At 38.1% G+C, this 23,135-nt stretch overlaps 1 protein-coding gene across 1 annotated transcript; it reads left to right on the top strand.

The window, feature by feature from the left end:
* The first annotated feature begins 1,016 nt into the window (after nt 1-1,016).
* Nucleotides 1,017-15,739, top strand: LOC145779297 (protein kinase C iota type-like). The gene is made up of 13 exons (XM_082590841.1): nt 1,017-1,103; nt 4,880-4,969; nt 6,357-6,481; nt 6,964-7,084; nt 7,277-7,423; nt 7,584-7,703; nt 8,128-8,225; nt 10,545-10,680; nt 11,109-11,321; nt 11,447-11,536; nt 11,718-11,813; nt 11,899-11,970; nt 12,179-15,739. Exons 1-13 carry the CDS (start codon nt 1,017-1,019, stop codon nt 12,293-12,295), a joined length of 1,512 nt encoding a protein of 503 aa, XP_082446967.1. The 3' UTR covers nt 12,296-15,739.
* The last annotated feature ends 7,396 nt before the right edge of the window (nt 15,740-23,135 follow it).

Genomic DNA, 23,135 nt, shown 5'->3' with positions numbered 1-23,135 from the left:
TCTAGCAAACTTTTTCATATAAGATAAATATTTAAGGTGAAAAACGTTCACTTCAACTTTTTATACATATCTTTTCAATATGGTATGTCAAAGTCATGAAAACATGTTCGCCTCCAGTTTAGACTCCAGCACGCACGATGACATGGCCTCTGTTGAGTACGTCATGGTCATACCCAACAAATTAATCCCCTTCCACATTGGTACAAAGCTCGCAAACGTTGCATCAACGTAAAAAAGAACGATCCGCCGAAGAGGGATTTTTAGCCGAATTCAAAGCCCAAATTAGCAAACGTAAGAGTTAAAAATAATTGTTCCAACCATCTGTGAAAGTAGGTTATACCCAAAGTAATTAAAAAATGTGGTAAATCCAGATGTTCAATGAGGTCGTACGTAGGTCATATAGCACACTAATTTTTTTTCACATTGACCCGACCTGCGCAGACGTTGAATTAATGAAAAAGTGACAGTTACTGACATCACGCCTATCTTTGGCAATAGGTTACCATATGTAATAGTTTCCAAAATCGTTAATAATGCATTTTTAGTTTCCAAAATCGTTAATAATGCATTTTACATTCATCGGAAATGTTGATGTCAATGTCAATCTATCTCATAAATTCTAACAAATCTGTGAAGTTTCTCAGCTGGTAAGATGTCGAAATACGATGCATGGATAGCCTACATAAGTAATCGCTACAATGGTAAGATTGATTTCCCCAAATAACTGGACCCTTTTGTCCTAATCCGCGATGTTTTTTGTAGTGGGAGAGCGACGGCCCTCTCTCCCTGCACTACCAACTCCTACGGCTATGGACAAGGTGTAGCGTTATGGGAATTTGCTGGGGACTTTATATTACGGTAATATAAAGTCCCTAGAATTTGCGCTGCTGCTGTAGGGAGATTTACTCAACTGCCTCTGGCAACACTGATTTTTAGCATAGTGCAAAATTAAATTTTTCTTTTTGCTTCCAGTTCCAGACTTGTCCGAGACTGTGATTAGTTGGTCGTTTCTCAACATGATCCGCGCGAAAGGAACTTATGGTAGCCAAGTATTTCGTATGATATTGGAACCTACCATACACTTAGAAGAATTCCTTGTCAAAGTGTGTTTTAAAATCTTTTACCATAGTAGAACTATTAGTAGGCCTAGACTATTGGTACCCAGTGCCGGATTAACCAAGTGCGGGGCCTGTAGCAGATTGATTTGATGTACAGATAATGACTGGAAAGTAATTGAATATTTTATAGATTTGACATTTTGTGATTATACTGTAGTGTAGCCGCTCTTGCCCCATCATGTTTTGCAGATAGGTTAGTTTTTAATCAACTTCAATTTTGAAAATGATCTCTCTCCAGTACAATTAGTTACCATCATACATAGATTAATGCGTAACAAATTGTCAATGTTAGGAAACGTGGTGTCAATATTGTTTTCTTTAATCGAAGTGAAATAGTTGAGTTCTGGAGAGGAGCAATCATTAATCAATAGCTTTACGAATTGGTGTATGCCTTGCTCCAGCGCAGATTGTAGGCTGTCCAATACTGCAAGAAAAACTTCCACCGGGAATCTGTCTTTAGTTGATATCCATTGCATCTCAAACTTAACGGCCACTGCGTCCATTCTCATCGTGCGTTCGATTTTGGACAATTCTTCTTGTGCTTGTTGGTCGGTAATCCGGCACTTGAGTCAGCTTCTGCGCCTCTGACTCAAACTTAGCGAATTGTTCTCTGAAAGTCTGTAGGGATCCTGCCAAAGAGGCACACAACGCTGTAAAGCAATGTTGAGATTTTGCCGCTTTATTTGGCCGTCTTTAAATGTAGCAAACCTAGCAAACCTCGCAAACCTAGCAAACGTAGCAAACCTCGCAAACCACAAGGTTGCCAGATGGTATTTTTTATTGTATTCTTTTAAATTTCTAGGCTTTTTATTTATCGGGTGCATGTTTTTTAAAACCCTTTTGAACAAGTTACTTGTTTAGTGTTGATGTTGCAGAAGTTTTATTCTCATCTATAAAAAGATATCAAAATCTCTGCTTTGTTGGGTATGGTTAGTTTTGATATAAATACATTTAAAGCAATGCCTTTGCGATCAACATTTGTGAGATAACTTATTGCAAGTTAATATTTACGCAATATTTGGTAGTCAGACATTCGGGAATCAGTACTCCATCCCTTAGTTAGACCATGGTTGGGTGAGTTCACTAATTACTGGTTTTCTAAAAATCGGGCTGCAGACGATAAATAAAGCTTAACTTTTGCAGGTGACCGTACTTCCAGCCCTGGGCTACGCAGTGTGACACAAAACGAATAAGTGCCTAATGACAAGTTTTTGTGTGTGTTTAGAAAGTAAAGGATATTTTGTGAACGAAACCGGTTTTTCCAAGGTTTGGTCATTTGAAGTGTGTTTAAAATACCTATATGCTTTGGCTCTTTTTTGGGCTACTTGCAAAAAAATGGTTTGTTTTTGGGATTGGTTTGAAACGTGTTTTGGTTGGGTAATTTTGTCGAATCTGGCAACTCTGCAAGGTTTGCTTCTTTAAATGTAGCAAACCTCGCAAACCTCACAAGGTTTGTACATTTGTACAATTACGGGAAAATATTTTTTGTGTTATGAGGTTTTCTCAGCGGGCGTCTTTAAATGTCGCGAACTCCGAATTCCTCGCAAAGCTTGAGAAGGTTTCTGCATTTGAAAGCCTACCGCAATAGGTTTTCATAGTCTCCCTAAAGATGATAGATTTAGACTAGCAGCAAGTGATGATAAGGTTGTCTGTAGTCTAGGCCTATCTATTTGGTGCAAACTATGAACAGTTGAAAACCTCATCGGCCATCAATTGTAGAAACCTTTCTCAAGATTTGCGAGGTTTGCTAGGTTTGCTATATTTAAAGAAGCAAACTTTGTAAAGTTGCCAGATTCCACAAAATTACCCAGCTAAAAACACGTTTCAAACCAATTTTTTTTGCAAGTACCGTAGCCCAAAAAGGAGCCAAAGCATATAGGCATTTTAAACACACTTCAAATGACCAAAACTTTTGGAAAAACCGGTTTCGTTTACAAAATATTTCTTACATTCTAAACACACACAAAAACTTGTCATTAGGAACTTCTTCCTTTTGTGTCACACGGCGTAGCCCAGGAACTACGGTCACCTGCAAAAGTTAAGTTTTATTTATCGTCTGCAGCCCGGTTTTTAGAGAACCACTGATTAGTGAACTCACCTAACCATGGTCTAAGGGATTAAGTACTGATTCTCGAATGTCTGACTACCAAATATAAATTGCGTTAATATTACCTTTCAAGTTTCAACATCTCACAAATGTTGATCGCAAAGGCATTGCTTTAAACGTATTTATATCAAAACTAACCATAACCAACAAAGCAGAGGTTTTGATATCTTTTTACTGATAAAAATAAGACATCAACACTAAAAAAATAACATAATCAAAAGGGTTTTAAAAAAAATGCACTCGATAAATAAAACGCCAAGAAATAAAAAAAATACAATTAAAAAAATACCATCTGGCAACCTTGTGATTTGCGAGGTTTGCTACGTTTGCGAGGTTTGCTAGGTTTGCTACATTTAAAGACAGCCCTTTATTTTAAGAGAGGCTTGACTTTCCTGGAAGGGATCGGGTAAGCTATTTCAAAAAGCCTCTAAGATTCCAATTTCGAGCAACTCCATTTTCTCGAGGAGTCCATTTGCCTGCCGTCGACATTCTGCCTTTTGCACTTGGTCATTTGAAAGTTTCTCCAGTGCCTCCTTTTTGAAAAGAAAACATTCTTTAATTACGTTAATGGCATCAGCTCTTCCGGACCATCGTGTTTCAGAGAGCTTCTTTAGCACTCCACCACCTGAACACTCCAGAACAGACCATCGTTGTGTTGAAGCAGCAAAGAATATAGCCTACATAACTTAGATATTTTCAACGAAGTCAAAGAACTGAACTGTTTCTGGACACGTTTGTGCAGCGCATACACCAACTGAATTCAACGAATGAGCATAGCATGGAACATATTCTGCAATAGCACCATTTTGTTTTTTTTGACAAGTGCCTGTAGGCCTACTCCGTTATGTTTTCCGCTCATGTTGGACCCGTTGTAGTAACTCTATCCAAGGCAATCGGCAAGATTGATACTCTTTTCACTGGTGTACAGTACAGTTGAATAATCTTTCAAACAACTAGTATGGTGGGCTCGTGACACTCAATCAGGCAGTTGCCTCCAGCGGAAATTACCGGTTTTTAAAGTTTACAATAATTAGGAAGGGATAAGACGTTGGGACTACGGTAAGTAATTTAATCCTACAACTATAATATTCACCCATGTCATTCCAGTTCGCAAGCCAAAAATTACTTACCAACTATGTTCGACAGTTTTTGCAAAAAAAATTGTTTTGCTCACCAAGCGCGGGGCCCGTAGCAGCTGCTACATCTGCTACTATAGTTAATCCGGCACTGTTGGTACCGTATATCTACTTCTTTTAGATTTAAACTTTTTCTTAGTTTGTAAGCTACAGATAGGAGTTATTGCACCTGTAAAACTTTTAGATGAATTTTCAATTAAAAGCTCAATTTTGTGATAAGTGATACGTACATAAAATCTGTGAGTTTGTAGCAAAAGTTTACTTTGCAATCTGCGTCAGCAAATTTCAGATTTTGGCTACAACTTATCAACTAGCTTGCTACATATGCATAAGCTTGAATGGCAAGCGATAAATTGCGGTTTTTAACGTGCTAAGTAATTGAGTATATATATATTTATATATATAAAAGCTAGGTTTATTTTTAGTGACATGCAAAGTTTTAAGAGATTGAAGTTCTGTTGTGTACTTCACCAATTTCAACATACCTAATTATTATCTGTCTTTTGAACATGTTTTAGGTAAAAACAGAATGCGACATTTTCGATTCTCAAAGGTACACTGTAAAATGGTTAGATGATGAAGGTGATCTTTGCACAATATCTTCACAGGTAATTTTTCTATGTTTAAGCATTTGGGCTTGTATAATATATAAGCCTTCACCCTAGTCAAAATACAATTAAGTCATACATTGGAATGGACCAAAATATAGGGTGAAACTGCTTTACTGTTTACACGCTTCACCCTATATGTCTTGGTCGATTCCAATATTTGACGTATATTATCGTCATGGCATTTTTGACCGGGGTGTACTGTATACTGGTAGTGGTACACCAACTCCGCAATTTGTTACTGTGCATTTGTTATTTGCTTCATTCAAACTTGTCTTTGAACACTCGGCATTAGGGTGGCCCTTAAACAAACTGTATATATTGGAATTTTGTTGATGCCAGGCATTTGAAGTGGGGCAACACTAAAAGGCGGAAATGCGGAAATAAGCCGGGCGTGAAATGGCGTATTGTCCGCAGAAGCAGCGATTTAATGCCGATGTAGAAAAAGCGGAAACCCGATCTTGGAAAAAGACGGAAGTTCGATTTTTAACAACAACTCGCCACCGAACCTACTTTTGTTTTATGTTAAAATATCATTGAAAGATATTATTTAGAAGCAATTGTGAGGTCATTAAATACTATGACTGTTTTAATTCTAAAGTTATTTTGGCTTATTTCCGCATTTCCGCCTTTTAGAGTTGTCCTTTAAAGTGTTCCATTTAGTGAAAAAAATCTCACATGTAAAATAAAGTAATTTTAAAAAGTCTTCATGTTTAAAGGTAGCTCAAGCCCCCTCATTTTTTTACAGAGGACTAAATGCTTAGATATGGTTCATGATCACCTTAGATAATGTGATCATGTATTAGGTACCGTATTACACTTCAAGTCTATTGATGGAAAATATTGTGAATATAGCAATGAAACATATTTGTCAATTGCAGAAGTTTGAAACAAAACGTATTTATCATACTTTTGCACATGAAGCAGGTAGCTTTTCTTGACAGTTTAGCATTGGTTGGGGGGAAATTTTTTTTTGCAGATTTGAGATATGGGGCATTGAAATGAAGCACCCCAAAACTTTTGTTCAATAAAATAAAGTGTTTTCCTTTGCATTTTTCACAAATGTAATAACATATTTGAATTCCTTGCCCCCAAAACTACAAGAATACATATTTTTATTATTTCTGTATCTTAAAAAATAAGAATTATAAGCTATTTTAAAATTTTGACTGTATTATGATAGAATGACCCTTCAACTGTTCAAATGGCATAACTTTTATTTTAATCTAATGTATGCATTTTTGCTCATTTAGAATGCAGTATTTCACATCATAAGTATAATCATCATTCATTTACTTGGCAATGACCATATACAATCCCTTATTGGTTTAGACTGCTTTTAAATGTTCATTGTATATCGTCTAATTCCACCAATGTTTCTCTCTAGTTAGAGTTAGCTGAAGCTGTGCGATTGTATAAATTAAATGAAGAAGACACTCTGTGTTTCCATGTATTCACTGGAGTGCCCACTGAACCTGGCTTGTTGTGTCCAGGAGAACATAAAATTTACAGGTATTGACTTCGTCTTCTTCTAAAATGAATTAAACTAATGTTGAAGTGCGATGTTTTGGCAAAATGCATTAGTAAATGCAAAGACAACTGACATGCTTTCAATGCAATGACTTTTTCAATCAATGTTGTTTATCCAGTTACACTTAATTTTATGTATAACATAAGAAGTTTTGTTATGCTCAAGTGTTATTGCTTGACTGTAAGTTGTATGGTAAAAAATAAAAACACATGCAACATTAGTATCTAGGCTATATTCTATACAGATATGACATGGTTTTGTGTGATATGTATTGTCACAGACGAAGTTAATATATAAATGCAAATGTAAGATAAGGTCAGTTTTTTGACAATAAGAAAGCAGATTTTCAAACTTGACAAATCATGAGAATCGTAAGAAAACATTGGTTTTCAAAAAAATAAATGTTACAAATGATTGTTGTATTTTTGGCCTATATGCAAGATTTTTGTGCCTTAATATATAGGCATGGTGCTCGTCGATGGCTAAAGAAAAAAATGAAGCGCTTCAAATCACATCGGCCGAAGATACCTATTCAAAGCGGCCCAGTTCTAGAAAACTTGCCTGTCAATAGGCGTGGTTCGGAGGTATTTGTCAATCTTTACTGTGGATTCTACTATATAATTTCACTTTTGTTGGACTCTTTCATTTGTTTGTGAGTAGGGATCAGAAATCACTCTGATTTTCAATGTTTCATATTGTATAGTGTCATATCGTAGAACTTTGTAAAATATACTGTATAAGAAACATAAAAGGCATGTTTTGTCTTCGTATTTTAGCCAAGTTCAGACAACACCCAACCGAACCAATCATCACCTAGCTTTGGTGTAAAGGATTTCGACATGCTAAAGGTGATCGGACGAGGAAGTTATGCAAAGGTGTTGCTTGTGAGATTAAAAGCGACCGAAAAGATCTATGCCATGAAGGTGATTTAGGATTTTTTTATTTTATAATTATTATCAATTTCAAAACATGAACGTTTTGATCATGAAAATTTGCTAGCAATGCTTTTGTAGCGCTTTTTTCAAAGCTGAGGTTAAGGTTAAGTTTTACCTACATATATATTGATTCAATCGTACTTTTCAGGTGATAAAGAAGGAACTTGTGACAGATGAAGAAGACATTGACTGGGTTCAAACAGAAAAACATGTTTTTGAAACTGCTTCCGTTTATCCATTTCTAGTTGGTCTGCATTCTTGCTTTCAGGCATGTAAACTTTTACCTTCACAAGACGTTTCATCAAAAACCAACAACTGTGCCAGTAACGTGTCTGGAATAAAAAGTAAAGTGCTATCGAAATATACGATATCCCAGCGATAATAAACCTTGAAAGCTCAATAATTTTAACACTGGTTAAAATGTACATGAACAGGTTTGTGCTGGAAGTGGCAATTACTGCCATAGGTATAACATTCGTTTGTAGTTACCGTGACCTCAAAACCTAAAGTACATATGAGCCGTAAATACATTTCCATATTGTATAGCCTAGTTGTTACAATCAACTTGGTGTAAAACCGTTTTAAGTTTTGGAATGGTCGAGTTTGTTGTCCAAGGGTTTCAACTTTGTTGTAACATCGGGTAGTTTGGAGATTAGCGGAAGTTCGTAATAGTTTTAATCTTTTGATTTCAGACTCCATCAAGATTATTTTTCGTCATTGAATACGTGAACGGCGGTGACCTTATGTTTCATATGCAACGTCAAAGAAAGTTGCCGGAAGAACATGCTAGGTACACGGATACAATTGAACATGGTTCTTGTCATTGTAGGGAACAGGAGATCTTGTCGCGGTCGCCGGACAATTGATCACGGCCGACTGGCGACCTGTCGCAAGTACTCACCACAGGGTACATCTCACCACTTGACACGAATTTCTTACTAATCCAATTAACGCTTCCTTGTCATAGCATGGTAATGGCCTGTTTGACGCGAACCTTGGTCATCTGTTTCAGAAAATAGCAACAGAGGAATCTTAAAACTTCTAACTCCAATGCAGGGTGATTGCTGATGTTTTTGATATTGTACTACTTTTTTTATACTACTGATGAACAATATTTAATATTGATCAAAAATATAAACCGTGTCCGAATCTAAACGCACAAATGATGAAAAATAAAAAGTTTATAAGGCACGGATTACAATCGAGCAAATAAGGTATGTCATCAAACGCACACTAACATTGGTGTTAGTTGTTCAGGCTAGTTTAATTGGTTAAATGTTTTCTTTATAACTCTTCTGTAGACAAGAGTTGCGTGATTTAAGTTTCCGTCAACACTCAACAGTTACATTAGATTTTTGACTAGCACAATGTAAACCGCCATTTTGTGGCATACCTCTAATTAGGCTTCCACAATAAACAATTCTGGAAAATTAAATTTTAGAAAAACGAACGTAAGTAATTCACGTCAAGTGGTGAGATGTGCTTGCGACAGGTCGGTTGCGATCAGTTGTCTAGCTGCGGCAAGATGTCGTGTACACGTCGTTGCGACCTTTATAAACAGGCAATGCAACGTGCGGCTTAAAGTTTGGCTGGAGGCCGATCTGTTAGTAGCCAAAATTACTAATATAAGCTGATAGTCTGAGTATAGTTAATATAGTTTTTCTGTATATTTTGAGCTACTTTTGTGTTATTGTTACCACAATGGACTACATTTTGGTACTTGTGCTGGAAATCCAAAAAGCGTCTGGTAACACTGGAGGTAATTGAGAAAGAGAATTGTCATTTTTAAGTGAATATTAGGAGTTTTGCAGTGATGTGACATACAGTGATCACACTAAGGCAATTTGGATTCTCAAAACTATCATTTCAAAGGAACATAAAGTAATTTTAATCTAGAGTTTAAAATCGAAGTTTTACCGGTCTCCAGCTTGCACGCTGGTAAGGCCTGTGCACTGTATGTAAAAATAGATTGCTTATGGTTCTTGTTCAGGGCGTTGAAAAAAAACTCTTTACCGTACCAAGCCTGTGCGTTGGCCGATATTTTCGTCTGGTCGGTAATCATACGTGCCCGATTTCGTGTAGCAAAGTCGATCTTGTTTGCTATAGATCAGGGGTGGGGAACCTTTTTAGTATTGCGGGCCACATAAAATGAGAAATAACATTGGCGGGCCACTAAAAAATTCGAAATTTATTTACAGATAAAAAATGTAGCGAAGTAGACAATGATTTATTTCACTTTCACAGCTAGTGGAAGGGCTGAAAGCTTTTATTTTTGGTGAGTCGTGTGATGTCTGCTGACACGGAAGATGCTGCAACTCTTAACTGTATCTCCAGGTTTTTATCAGTCAATCTGGAGCGAAGCCGACTTTTGTTAGATTCAATTTGGAAAAAAAATGCTCGCAACGGTAGGTGCTTCCAAACAGAGACACATATTTCAAAACATGTTTCCGCATGACTGGAAAGTCATCAGCATTTATGTAGCGTTGATAAAAGTTGAGCAGTGGAACGTTTTGGTACATCGCTTTCAACGTACAGTCATTCTGGAGCTCTACTATTTCATGTTGGAAGTTACTAGGAACATCAGTTGCAATCACATTGAAAGAAGAGGCAAAAATATCTAACTCCATTTCTTTACTTTTTATGTCCAAAAATCTTGTATTAAATGTCTCCATAAGATTGACACACACATGGGCATATTTGGTTGTTGTAAAAGGCTTTTGCTCTTGCAAGGTAGGGAAATGTGCGGTATTATTGTTTTCAAGTTGTACTTTCTACAGATGTAGTTTAGCTTCAAATGATTTCACTTTTGCAAACAAGGAGCCCAATTTTAACGCGGGCCACATGGAACAGTCACGCGTGCCGCATTTGGCCCGCGGGCCGCAGGTTCCCCACCCCTGCTATAGATCAACGTCTACCGACGTCATTATTACAAGTCTGCTGCTGGGTGTTCAGTGCCGTCTACATTACACTGGCTTTGCTGTCACAGATGGAAAACTTGGTCTTGTTCCTACAAGCATCGTCTTTCATTGTTCTATGCTTTGGTTATAGTATCGACAATCTCATAATATTTATGTAGTGGTACAAAATTCATCGAAACATTTTCACTCAGATTCTATTCTGCTGAGATCATTCTTGCACTTCATTTTTTGCACGAAAAGGGAATCATTTACCGAGACCTGAAACTTGATAATGTTCTGCTTGACAGCGATGGCCATATAAAACTGACCGACTACGGCATGTGTAAAGTGAGTTTTCAATCTTGCTTAATGTTGGTTTTTGACTTTAAGGTAATGGCTGCAATTGCCTATAGATAACAAAAAGGCGGTAAGTAATCAGTTTAAACTTTAGTGTTTCTTCGCTAATGTCACTACGAAGAATGCCGAACCGGGATTCAAACACAGGTCTATACGATTCCGAGTCCCTTGCCGGCATCGATCTGTGCAACGCCGGGACTTGCGAAGACGGCATTTTAAAAAATTTTAAAATCACTAGTTACGGATAAATCTTAATTGAAATTTTCTTAAACACAACCGCTTTACCACTGTTGAGAAAGAGCTGTCTTTCTGGCGTCAGCACTACCGTGTGTGTTTAGCTGAAGACACTGAAACTTTTGTTTAAACAAGCCCATGATCTAGCCTTCTGTAACAACGTTTTTTTTTGTTTTAATACCCAGGAAGGGATAAGGAAAGGGAACACAACCGCGACGTTTTGCGGCACACCAAACTACATAGCGCCTGAAATATTGCGTGGGGAAGATTACGACTTTTCAGTCGATTGGTGGGCACTGGGTGTGCTTATGTTCGAAATGATGGCAGGACGAAGTCCTTTTGATGTTGTGGGCATGACGGACAATGCTGACCAGAACACAGAAGATTATCTCTTTCAGGTAAATTGCAAGCAAACATTTTGTAAAATATAAAATGTGGTAGCCTGTTATTATTCTAGTAAACTTTTACATGTTGTCTTTGTCTTATGAAAAATTATCTTCTAGCATTGTTGATGTTTTTAAAGGTTATTTTGGAGAAAGTCATACGAATCCCTCGCTCACTTTCAGTGAAAGCCTCTTCTATATTAAAAGGATTCTTGAATAAGGTTCCTCGGGTAATATACTGCTTTCTTTCTTTGTTTTGTCTACAGGTTATCTGTTATTCAGACATTTTCTATTTTATTTCGCCCATATTCAACTACGTAGAGAGAGCCGTCTATATCATGCGTTTTTGAATTTTTTTCAATTGTGACCAGTGTTGCTTTGTGCTTGTTTTCCAAACTATCTTTTGACCAGGAACGTCTCGGATGCCAGCCAGACACAGGATTTCAGGACATACTGGATCATCAGTTCTTCAGAGCTGTGGATTGGGAGGCGTTGGATAAAAAACAAGTAGGTTTATTTTACCTCCACGTGATCAACTGCCTGCATAATCTTTGTCCTTCACATTATTTTTGAAACCTCAATTTTATTTCAGATAATTCCTCCGTACAAACCGAACATTGAAGACGAGCTGGGATTGGACAACTTTGACAAACAGTTTACACAGGTAAACTCGTATAGTGAAACCACAAAAATCTGTGACCATGAAAATACAATCAACGACATGCATTATTAATATTGTAGAACTCGTTTTATAATTTCACTCTATACCGCAGATGCTAGCTCTGCTTGAAACATGCAAAAGTTTTGTGTTTTCTTGGACAATTTTACAAATTTGATAAGAAAACTCTTCATTTGGGATGTTTTTACTTCAGGAGCCGGTGCAGCTGACCCCTTCTGACATGCAAGCTATAAGCAAGATAGACCAGTCGGATTTCGAGGGTTTCGAATACATCAATCCGCTTTTAATGACCAGCGACGACGCTGTGTGATGCTGATTTGATTTCTGCATCTTTCCATTGTGTTGGTGATAACCAGGCAACTTTACGAATGCTTTTCTTGAAGTGGTGCTTCAACATGCGAGCTCAACACACTGCCTTTAAGCAGTAGTTTGTTTTACATTCCATTTTGTAATTCTTTGTCTTTTTACTTACTTGCAATTTAAATCAGTCAACATGACTTGATGCTGCTGGTTTACTACGAAGACTGTTTGCAAGATAAGATACTGATCTTCAGAAAATGACTATCAGAAAAACAATCGTTCTTTTACAATGCCACTTTTACAATACAATGAAAGCAGCTGTTCAATACTCCACGGTACACTTCTTTTGAAGGACATTACTTTAAACCTGTAGAATTCACCTATGTCCTGTACGCAAAATATCGTTCATACATAAGTTCAGATGTGAGTTTGCAAATGTATTTTGGTCGTGCATCTCACACGCTGCCATGTGATTTTCAAACTCAATGTGAACTACCTCTCAGTTTGAACAATATTACGTTTTTATATCATCACAATAACTTAGTTTTTTTTAAATGAATTTGTTTCCTTAACGCTTCTTATTAGTTCTAAAAGAAATATCTCAATACCAATTTTTTTTTATCGTTATGTCAAGTATTGCTAACAAACAAGTTGCATTGTTGCAGCATGCTTTTGTGTCTTGTAGCCCAGGTCTTTAAGCTCCTTTATTTTTCCGGCAACCAAACATGGCCAACCAGAGCTTCTTTCCGGCGGCCTACTTCTCACGCCCGGCAGCCAAAATGAAAAATCTGTTTACTTAAAAATTCGTGTTTTAAAAAATCCGTTAATATCGTATTTTTGTGTACAGTCTGGTAAGAACAGCTCAAACCAGACTCTGAAACATATTTTCAGTTGTATTTAAATACACTGCTTCCCAAGCAGGTGAGAGCTGGTCTTCGATCAGCCGTTTTGCAAAATTTTTATCAGCAATATTTCTCGTCGGCGTGTGAGAGACTTTGTTTGTGAAAAAAGGTTGTGAATGCGAGTGAGAAGAAAAAAGTTTTCTAATACCAATGGATTGGAGAAATATTGGCTTGTGGAAGCCCTCGACCAAACGTGGCCTACCAGCGCGGTAGTTTCGGGGGCCATTTAACGACTTCGGGAGTTTAAAGGCCTTGTAGCGGATTTAACTTTTCTTTTCTTCACTCATTTGGGTTCAATCTTTTTGTTAGTTGCACAAGGTTTTTCTTGAAGCAGAATAGCTACTTATTTTTGTTAAGAAAATTAACAATACATCTTCCAGAAGCTTCTTTTGATGTGATTAGTGCCTTTGATGAGGCATCGTCTCATAAACCGACTTCATTTGAAAGTCTTGTATAACTTTGTTTAGAGTACGATGTTTCAGTCGTGTTATTCTGATCTATGTTTTCATATCAGTGCTGTTTTATGTTACTGTATTAACTGCTGCCCATTTATAGTGGAAATTTACTTCTTTAAACTTGCCTTTTTATCGTAAAGAAATGAATATTGCTTGATTTTGTAAGAAAGTGTATTACTTATTGTGATTGTGTGTTTTTTGTACATTTATTTCGCGTAACAAAATATCTCATTATTGGTCTCGTTTGTGAGATACACAAGTTGCTTTCCTGCTATCAAGTATTCAATTTACATTGTGTCTTGTACGACTGTTCGCCGTGTTATTGATAAGATAAATAAGATTGCAGCTAATGTGCCAATTGTGAAGTATTATGTTGCTTGAAATTATTTTATTGGATATAATGCTGCTCTTTTTATGCAAAATTAAACTTCGGTCTGTAGTCTTGTGCCTTTGGAACGGATTGTAGTTTTTTGAAGTTTTTAAAATATTGTATTTTTGCATTACTTTTATGTTTTCAAATTGTGCATATTATTGTTTTTATGGGGCTTCAACAAATGTGGATTGAAGTTCAGAAACTCACGATTGTTTTGTTTACTTGTCTTTTAGCTGAAGATAGTTACTTATTGATGGTGCTATGATTCACTCTGTATTCAAAAAATATTTACATCGTCTTTGATTTTAACCAACTATGGCACTTTATGTTCTTTTGAGTTGTGCTATTAATCACTAGGGTGGCTCGTTTTTGAACTTTTTTTTTTAATTCTCTTGGGGTAGTGGGGAAATGTTGCCAATGAGTGAGAAAAAGCTCATGACAAAATTTGAGATTCGTAACAAATTGTCTTCAGCCTCCTCATGGGGATCGAAAAATGGGGTCAAAAACACAATTTTTTCCTAAAATATTTTTAGTTTGGATACATACAATATTGTTTAGATATATCTAATTAACGTAAAAAAAAAATTGGAGTTATTTAAACTTTTCCTTCAGCTTCCTCACAGCTTCTGAAAATTTTCATTTTGCTGACAATTTCGCATTTTTGTGGGTGGTTACATAATACATAATTGCGTTAGACATTTTGCCAACTATAAAACGTCATTGCATTTCTCTTTATAGACCTGCCCTCAGCTGTTGCGTCATTTTTTAATGAAATTGGGTTAATTTGGTAAGAAAAAGTGACGTATTTTATTTGAATTTACGTCACTGACGAAGTATGTAGTTATGCAACCACAAACAAAAATGCGAAATTTTCAGCAAAATGAAAATTTTCAGAAGCTGTGAGAAAGCTGAAGGAATAGTTCAAATGACTTCAATTTTTTTTTTAGGTTAATTAGATATATCTAAACAATATTGTATCTACCCAAACTAAAAGATTTTTGGAAAAATTGCGTTTTTGACCTCATTTTTCGATTTTCGAGCCCCATGAGGAGGCTGAAGACAATTTGTTACGAATTATCTCAAATTTTGTCATGAGTTTTTTCTCACTCATTTACACTATTTCCCCACTATCCCGAGAGAATTAAAAAAAAAGTTCTAAAACGAGCCACTCTATTAATCACTGAGTTTGAGTGGGCTAATTTCATTTTTAACATGTCCGAATTATCGCCCATATCAGAGCGCACAATATATAGCATAAATTCATTCAACACAAGTTTATCTACAAATAATTGCTTTCTTGCACACAATTTTCAGCTGTCGATTAAGAATACGGACAACCAACCATTCGTGAGAAGATGCTGCTTTTCACCTTGACAGCTTCGTTTCAAAAAAGATATCGTGGAAATCGTAGTTTACTGCAGCCAATGAAATTACTGGTACTTTTTGTTTCCAACATGGTGTAGGCTGTGCATTAGGGTGTTTCATTTTTTCCACACTTACGAAATTAAAAACGTTCGGGTTTGTGTATGATGGGATTTTGGACACTGATTTGAAAAATGTAATTTTTATTCCATTATGACGTCATTTAGATGTGGCACCGCGTGGTCGAAATTCGTGTGGGGCTAAAAATAGGGGATTTCCTGTAACTCGGTAACGGAACATGGTAGAGAGACGAAATTGGTGTCAAATCAAAATGCGCAGAAGGGCCACTTTCCTATACCTTTTTAAGAGACTTCATTGCCGTATCTTTCCCGCAAAGCGAATTATATCGAAAAAACGATATTTCGCATACACAAGGTGTTGCTATAAGTTTAATTTTTTCGGTCAGTAGAGCTGTTGCTACAAATTTACCTTGCATTACTGCTACAAAGCTAAGAAAAGGAGAAATAATGAAAGTTGAGAGTGAGACCCATTTGGATAACTTGGAAAGTTCCGATGAAGACGAAACAAGGGCAGCTTTCCTATTCCTTCTTAAGAGACTTCATTGTCGTATCTTCGCCGCAAAACGAATTATATCGAAAAAAACGTTTTTTTTACAACTTATGATGCACGGTACTTGTTGTGCTCCTAAATAAGTTATTTTTCGTAATACTTCTTTAACGGTCTGGAGGTAATTGTTCTGTTGCAAACTTTGCAATTGTATTCGTAATGCAAAGCTGAGAATTTGCAGAGATAAATTGATACTGGCACGAAATCAATACTGTTAAACTTGCTAATGATGTCTACAGTTAATCTTGCAGTACTGTATATCTGAACGATGTTTTGCAAAACCGGCTTACATTTCTGGACGTTCTCATTTCTCTCATTCTATTGCCTGTATTAACTGATCGTTCTAATAGCAACATCACTCTTTAACAGCAAACAACGCTACTATAATAAGCACTATCATTCCTTGTTGCACAAAAATGCACGAAGTCGCAAATCGGCACGTAGGTTGCTTTCATCACTAATTCGTTCTCCTATAACATTTTTGAGCTTTCCGATTCGTCGCTCAGTGGAACGATTACTGTTATCAATCGACCTCCAGAAAGATGGAGGTACATCATGGGCGCACATGACGCATGTTGCAATATGAGTTGCATATGGTTTCTTGTTTATAAATCAAAAGATGCTTCAAATTGTGTGGTACAACTGGTACATCCATAAATGTAGAACAAGCCAACACCAGCATGCACATTTGATCGCTCCTAAAATCGTCGTTTTGTCCTTTGGTAACTTCCTTCTGTTCAGAAAACCATTCGATTTGTTTGTGCATTTTTTAATTGACCTTCTAAAGATTTCACTGCATTCTAAACGTTTGTTAACCCCCGACTTTTTACCAGTATTGACCGCCGTCGTGTCTGCCATTACTGAATAAATATTAGGCAAAATACTTTCGCAAGCATCTTGTGTGATGGCATTGTACAAAATTTCACTTGTGACAGATGTACCGGAGGAAAAAGATTTGACTGCGATCAATGCTTCCGCCTTGCCACGCTTCTCATCAATAAACTGGCAAAGGAAAACATTCTGCACTTCAACTTTCTGCAATGCCATCATGCGAACTTTTTTACGTTGACGGAATATCGTCGATGGTGAAGCAGCGATTTCAGCACCTCCACAGCACAAGAGTTGGTCGGATTGCTGGCGGATGCTTGTCATTCGGTGGTCTGCCAGTATGCAACTTTCACTACTCACTTTCAGAGTCTTGCGAACTGACTCCCACATGTGATCGGTTTTAGCAAAAAAGTTAGATCAGTTTCGTCTTATCAGAACTTTCCAAGTTATCCAAATGGGTCTCACTCTCAACTTTCATTATTTTTCCTTTTCTTAGCTTTGTAGCAGTAATGCAAGGTAAATTTGTAGCAACAGCTCTACTGACGAAAAAAATTGAACTTATAGCAACACCTTGTGTATGCGAAATATCGTTTTTTCGATATAATTCGCTTTGCGGAAAAGATACGGCAATGAAGTCTCTTAAGAAGGTATAGGAAAGCGGCCCTTCTGCGCATTTTGATTTGACACCAATTTCGTCTCTCTACCATGTTCCGTTACGGGAAATCCCCTATTTTTAGCCCCACACGAATTTCGACCACGCGGTGCCACATCTAAATGACGTCATAATGGAATAAAAATTACATTTTTCAAATCAGTGTCCAAAATCCCATCATACGCAAACCCGAACGTTTTCATTTTCTAAAGTGTGGAAAAAATGAAACACCCTAGGCCTACTGTGCATGTACGTAAGCTGTGCATCGTACAACGTTGAATCAATATGAAAGTTAGTTTTTCGGGAATCGATTAGCCATCACCGCTTCATTCTGTTGCTTATTTTCTTATAGTTTGGACAAGTCATTGACAGGTTTAGTAAGATAGAAGTTTTGGCGGGGTTTGGAACTCCTCTGCCACGATCGTACAAAAGGCGCACTGCGTTTAATATTACATTTATCAGAAAATTGGATCAATGCATTACAACAGTGGTTCCCAACACATGGGTCGCGACCCAAAGTTGGGTCGCTTGTTTTTCAGGCATAGCCTATTGTATCTTGGACGAAACAATAACAATAAAAAAATTTTAAAACGTGAAGAGATCGATCACAAAACTGAAAAATATAAACACAAGTCATGAAGCGTTTCATGTCGAGACATCGGAAAGCTTTGTAGCATGATCGTAGTGCAACAAGTTTTGTTGATGACGTCATATCATTACGCAACACAATACCTGTCCAGAGATCAGTCCCTTCGCCTTTTTCTATTCTATGACCACGTGAGTTAATCCGTTACCGCCATGATTGTGACACGCATTTCATTCTGTTAATGAAGTGCTTTGTATCAACAACGTTCGCAATAAAGCTAGAGACATAATAAACATGGTGGCAGCGTAAGATTCTTGAACTCAGCCGTAGCGTCAGCAAATCGAAGACATACAGATAGAAGTGGCACTAAAGTTAAATTGAACCAGCGTCATAGACAGACAAGATGTCAGATCGCCAACATAGACTGCCCCCACCACTTGATCCACTGGACAGCAACCTTGCCGAGTCCTATCACCAATGGCGTGAAATGGTGGATATCTATTTGCTGACGACCAAAGCATATAACGATGACAACAAGGTGCAGACAGCAATCGTTAAAGAATGCGCAGGCTGGAGCATGATCCAGGAAATGAGACATTTTGAATATACCGCAGAAGAGAGCAAAGACGATCCGAAAATATTGCTGGAAAAACTTGAAAAATATTGCAGCCCAAAACAGAACGATGTTATCTCCACATTGAGGTTTTACAAAGTAGAATATAAAGAACCCTTCGACGCATTCTTGACGGAATTGAAAGCAAAAGCCGAACACTGCAAGTTTCCAGACAGAAACAGGGCTTTGCGAGACAAAATCATACTGTCTGTCCCGACGGCGCTGCAAGAGAAGCTTTCAAGCGAAGCGACACTCACGCTTGACAAAACAATACAAATCTGCCGAGCCCGTGAAGCATCGCACAAACAATTGCAAGAATTGCAAACAAAGCCTGCTGAGTCCATACACAAAGTTGTACAACACCATTCCAACAAGGCAACACCGAGACGCTTTTCACGCTATGAGAAAAGCGCTGAATGTGAGTTTTGTGGCCAAAGCCATCCCCGCAACAGAAGCATGTGCCCAGCGTATGGAAAAACGTGTTCCACTTGCGGGAAAAGAAATCATTTTTCAGCAAAATGCCGAAGCCGCCTACACCAGGTCCACAACATGGAACCAAGCGTGCACTCTGAAGAAGAAGACGCATATTTGTGTGCTATACAAGGAAGTGAGAAACGAGGACTAACCGCACTACTCAATATAAATGAACAGGAAGTCCGTTTCCAACTAGACACCGGAGCTGACGTCAACACCATATGCAAGCGCTTTGTAAAAAGAAGTCAGATAACTCCGACTACACAAACATTGACGATGTGGAATAGAACGACAGTCAAACCAGCAGGTACGGCCCTACTCGATGTTATCAATCCGAGAACTAAGGAAACCTACTGTGTTAAATTCACTGTTGTAGATAATAACTTGAACTGTCTTCTAGGATTATCCACAGTTAAAAACTTGAATTTGATTTCGATTAATGATGATGCTTTTATCGCCAATGTAAGTAACACAAAACTGGGTTACATCGGTTGTGCGTCTTTAACAGTAGACCCAAGGGTAAAACCTAGAACCCTACCCTGTCGCAATGTGCCAGTCGCGCTCAAAGAGAAAGTCAAACTCGAACTCGAATCGCTGGTAGAGCAAGGCGTGCTATCCCCCGTTGATGAACCAACAGACTGGGTTAGTCAAATGGCAATAGTAAAAAAACCGAATGGAGATTTACGTATCTGCATCGATCCCCAGCCACTAAACACAGCATTAAAAAGAGAACACTACAAATTGCCAACGCTTGACGACATCTTACCTTCCTTAACAAATGCCAAAATATTCTCAAAGGTCGATGTAAAACACGCCTATTGGCATATCGAACTAGATGAAGAAGCGAGCAAACTAACAACAATGATCACGCCGCATGGTCGCTATCGGTGGAATAGACTTCCATTCGGTCTCAAAGTAAGCAGCGAAATTTTTCAAAAAAGACTAATAGAGGCGTTGCAAAACCTAAACGGTGTCTTCGCTGTCGCAGATGACATCATTGTTGTTGGTTGTGGGTCAAATGAAAACCAGGCCATCAATAACCATGACGATAACCTGAGAGCTTTGCGACAGCGCTGCAAAAATATACCAATTTTGCTCAATGATCAAAAGGCGATCATTAAGAAAACGGAAATCACGTTTATGGGCCACAAGGTAACGAAAAACGGGATCCAAGCCGATCCATCAAAGATAGAAGCAATAAGAAACATGCCCTCACCCACAGATATATCTGGCGTAAAACGATTCTGCGGCATGATTCAGTATCTATCGAGGTTCATGCCAAATCTGGCAAACGACCTCGAGCCCGTACGAAGACTGACCCGAAAAAACGTAGAGTGGGAATGGAGTGAGGAGTGTGAGCAGGCAATACAAAAGGTTAAAAAGAAAATCGAGCAACCCCCAATACTGGCCTATTTTGACGCGCAAAAGCCAGTGATTCTACAGGTGGACAGCAGCAAGGATGGACTTGGCGCTGTTCTCTTGCAGGACGATCAACCTGTCGAATATGCATCTCGCGCCCTCACAAAATCTGAGCGAAATTGGGCACAAATAGAGAAAGAGACATTAGCAGTCGTATTTGGTCTGGAGCGATTTGACCAATACACCTATGGCCGACAAATCACAATACACAACGACCATAAACCTATCGAAACCATACTTAAAAAACCACTAAGCCAGGCCCCCAAACGGATACAGAGCCTGCTGATGCGCATGAATAGATACGATGTTGATTTCAAATACATGCCTGGAGCCAGCCTTGTCATTGCCGACACTCTAAGTAGAGCTTTCCCTGAACTTAACGACTCAGAGAATCAACCGAATCACATAATGAACCTAAACGTCTTAGAGGACATACCAGACGAACGTCTAATTGCAGTAAAACAGGCCATGCAAAGCGATGACGAAGCAAAAACACTGTTGAGGATCATAACAGAAGGTTGGCCAGCTACCAAAAATGATCTTCCTGAAAACATCAAACCTTATTTTTCGCTTCGAGAATGCCTGACGCAAGAAAAGAATTTAATACTAAAGGGAGAGCGCATATTTATCCCAAAAAATTTGCGCCGCGAGATCAAAGACAATTTACACCTTGCGCATTTAGGTTATGACAGCATGATGCGGCGAGCACGCGAGACCGTGTTTTGGATAGGATTGCCAAAAGAACTAAAACAAATGACAGAAAATTGTATAATCTGTCAACAAACAAAACCAAGCAACCAGAAAGAGACACTCAAACAACACAACGAAGGAACGGCGCCATGGGAGAAAATTGGTATTGATCTGTGTGAGTTTCAAGGAAAGAGTTATTTAATAACGGTCGACTACTACTCTAATTTCATTGAAATCGACGTGATGACGTCAACCACCACCAGACAAGTTATAAGCTGCTTAAAAAAGCATTTTGCACGATACGGCATCCCCAAATGTGTGGTATCAGACTGCGGTCCACAGTTTATGTCTGATGGCTTTAACGCATTTTGCAAAAAATGGCAGGTCATCCATATAACTTCCAGCCCAGGCCATCAACGAGAAAACGGGAAAGCAGAGTCAGCGGTTAAATGTGTAAAAACCATGCTTAAGCGTACATTTCTCAACCAAACCGACCAATACCAAGCCCTGCTTGAAATCAGGAACACGCCGCGCCAAGACGTAAACATCAGCCCGGCAGAGATCCTCTTTGGCAGAAAACTTAGATCAGTGATACCTATAATCACCAAACCTAGCAACACCATGCACACCGAAAAAAGGCTTAATCGCAGAAATGCCACAAAAAGGAATTATGATAAAAACGCTCGTGATATGAGTCCATTTCCAATTGGACAACGAATTTATTTTCAAAGCCCACCCAGTACAAGCTGGGAACGAGGGAGAGTGACCGCAATACCTTCTTCGCGCACCTACATAATCGAGTCCGCTTCTGGCACAAGGTATAAAAGGAACAGGGTCCACCTTCGTATCGACAAAAGCGACCTGCTCTTAGATATACCAAACAGTATAACCCCACTTGACAACCATGACGCACCCTCTGAAAGCTACCCCAGAAGTAGCTCTTCAGAACGACCAAGACGGATGCGTAGAGCCCCTGTGTGGTTGAGTGATTACCATACTACGTAATTTCCTTAACAACCTACAGCCTGATGACATTCTGCATGTGTGTATGGAGTTATATGTGATATATTTTAACTGCATTAGCCCAGATATCACTGAAAACTTCTAGCATTATGTTTGCATCTTCACCTCTTGAGCATTTACCCTTTCGCTGTAAATATAATTACCATATCGTATTCACATGTGTTACCATACGTTTTGCATCGTGTAACCATATCGTAATCATATGTGTTGCCATACGGTTTGCATTGTGTAGCCATATCGTAATCATATGTGTTGCCATACGTTTTGCATTGTGTAGCCATATCGTAATCATATGTGTCGCCATACGTTTTACATTATGTAACCTAACCCCCAAATGATCTCTCCTTCATACTATAGTAAACCTGCGATCCTATGCATAACGCCTTTCATTGAAAGGGGGATGTTGATGACGTCATATCATTACGCAACACAATACCTGTCCAGAGATCAGTCCCTTCGCCTTTTTCTATTCTATGACCACGTGAGTTAATCCGTTACCGCCATGATTGTGACACGCATTTCATTCTGTTAATGAAGTGCTTTGTATCAACAACGTTCGCAATAAAGCTAGAGACATAATAAACAAGTTTTAACAGTTTTCGTTTTTAATATTGTTTCCGTAATATTATTATTAAATGTAAACCCAACAAAAATTTCAGTCTCAAATATAAATTAAAGCTTTGGTAGAGAGTTTGCTTTGTTGAACCATAGAGAAATAAAACATAGTAACTTTAGCGGGTTTAGCATACTTTATTTCACACAAAATATAACATAATTAAATAAACTCAAACGTTTTCGACACGTACGTGTGTCCTCATCAGGAATTAAATCTGCAATACATAAAAT

The sequence above is a fragment of the Aplidium turbinatum genome, chromosome 11 (genome assembly GCF_918807975.1).
Source record: "Aplidium turbinatum chromosome 11, kaAplTurb1.1, whole genome shotgun sequence".
NCBI lineage: Eukaryota > Metazoa > Chordata > Ascidiacea > Aplousobranchia > Polyclinidae > Aplidium > Aplidium turbinatum.
The sequence above is the reverse complement of the archived record's forward strand: the minus strand, read 5'-3'. Positions and strand labels throughout refer to the sequence as shown.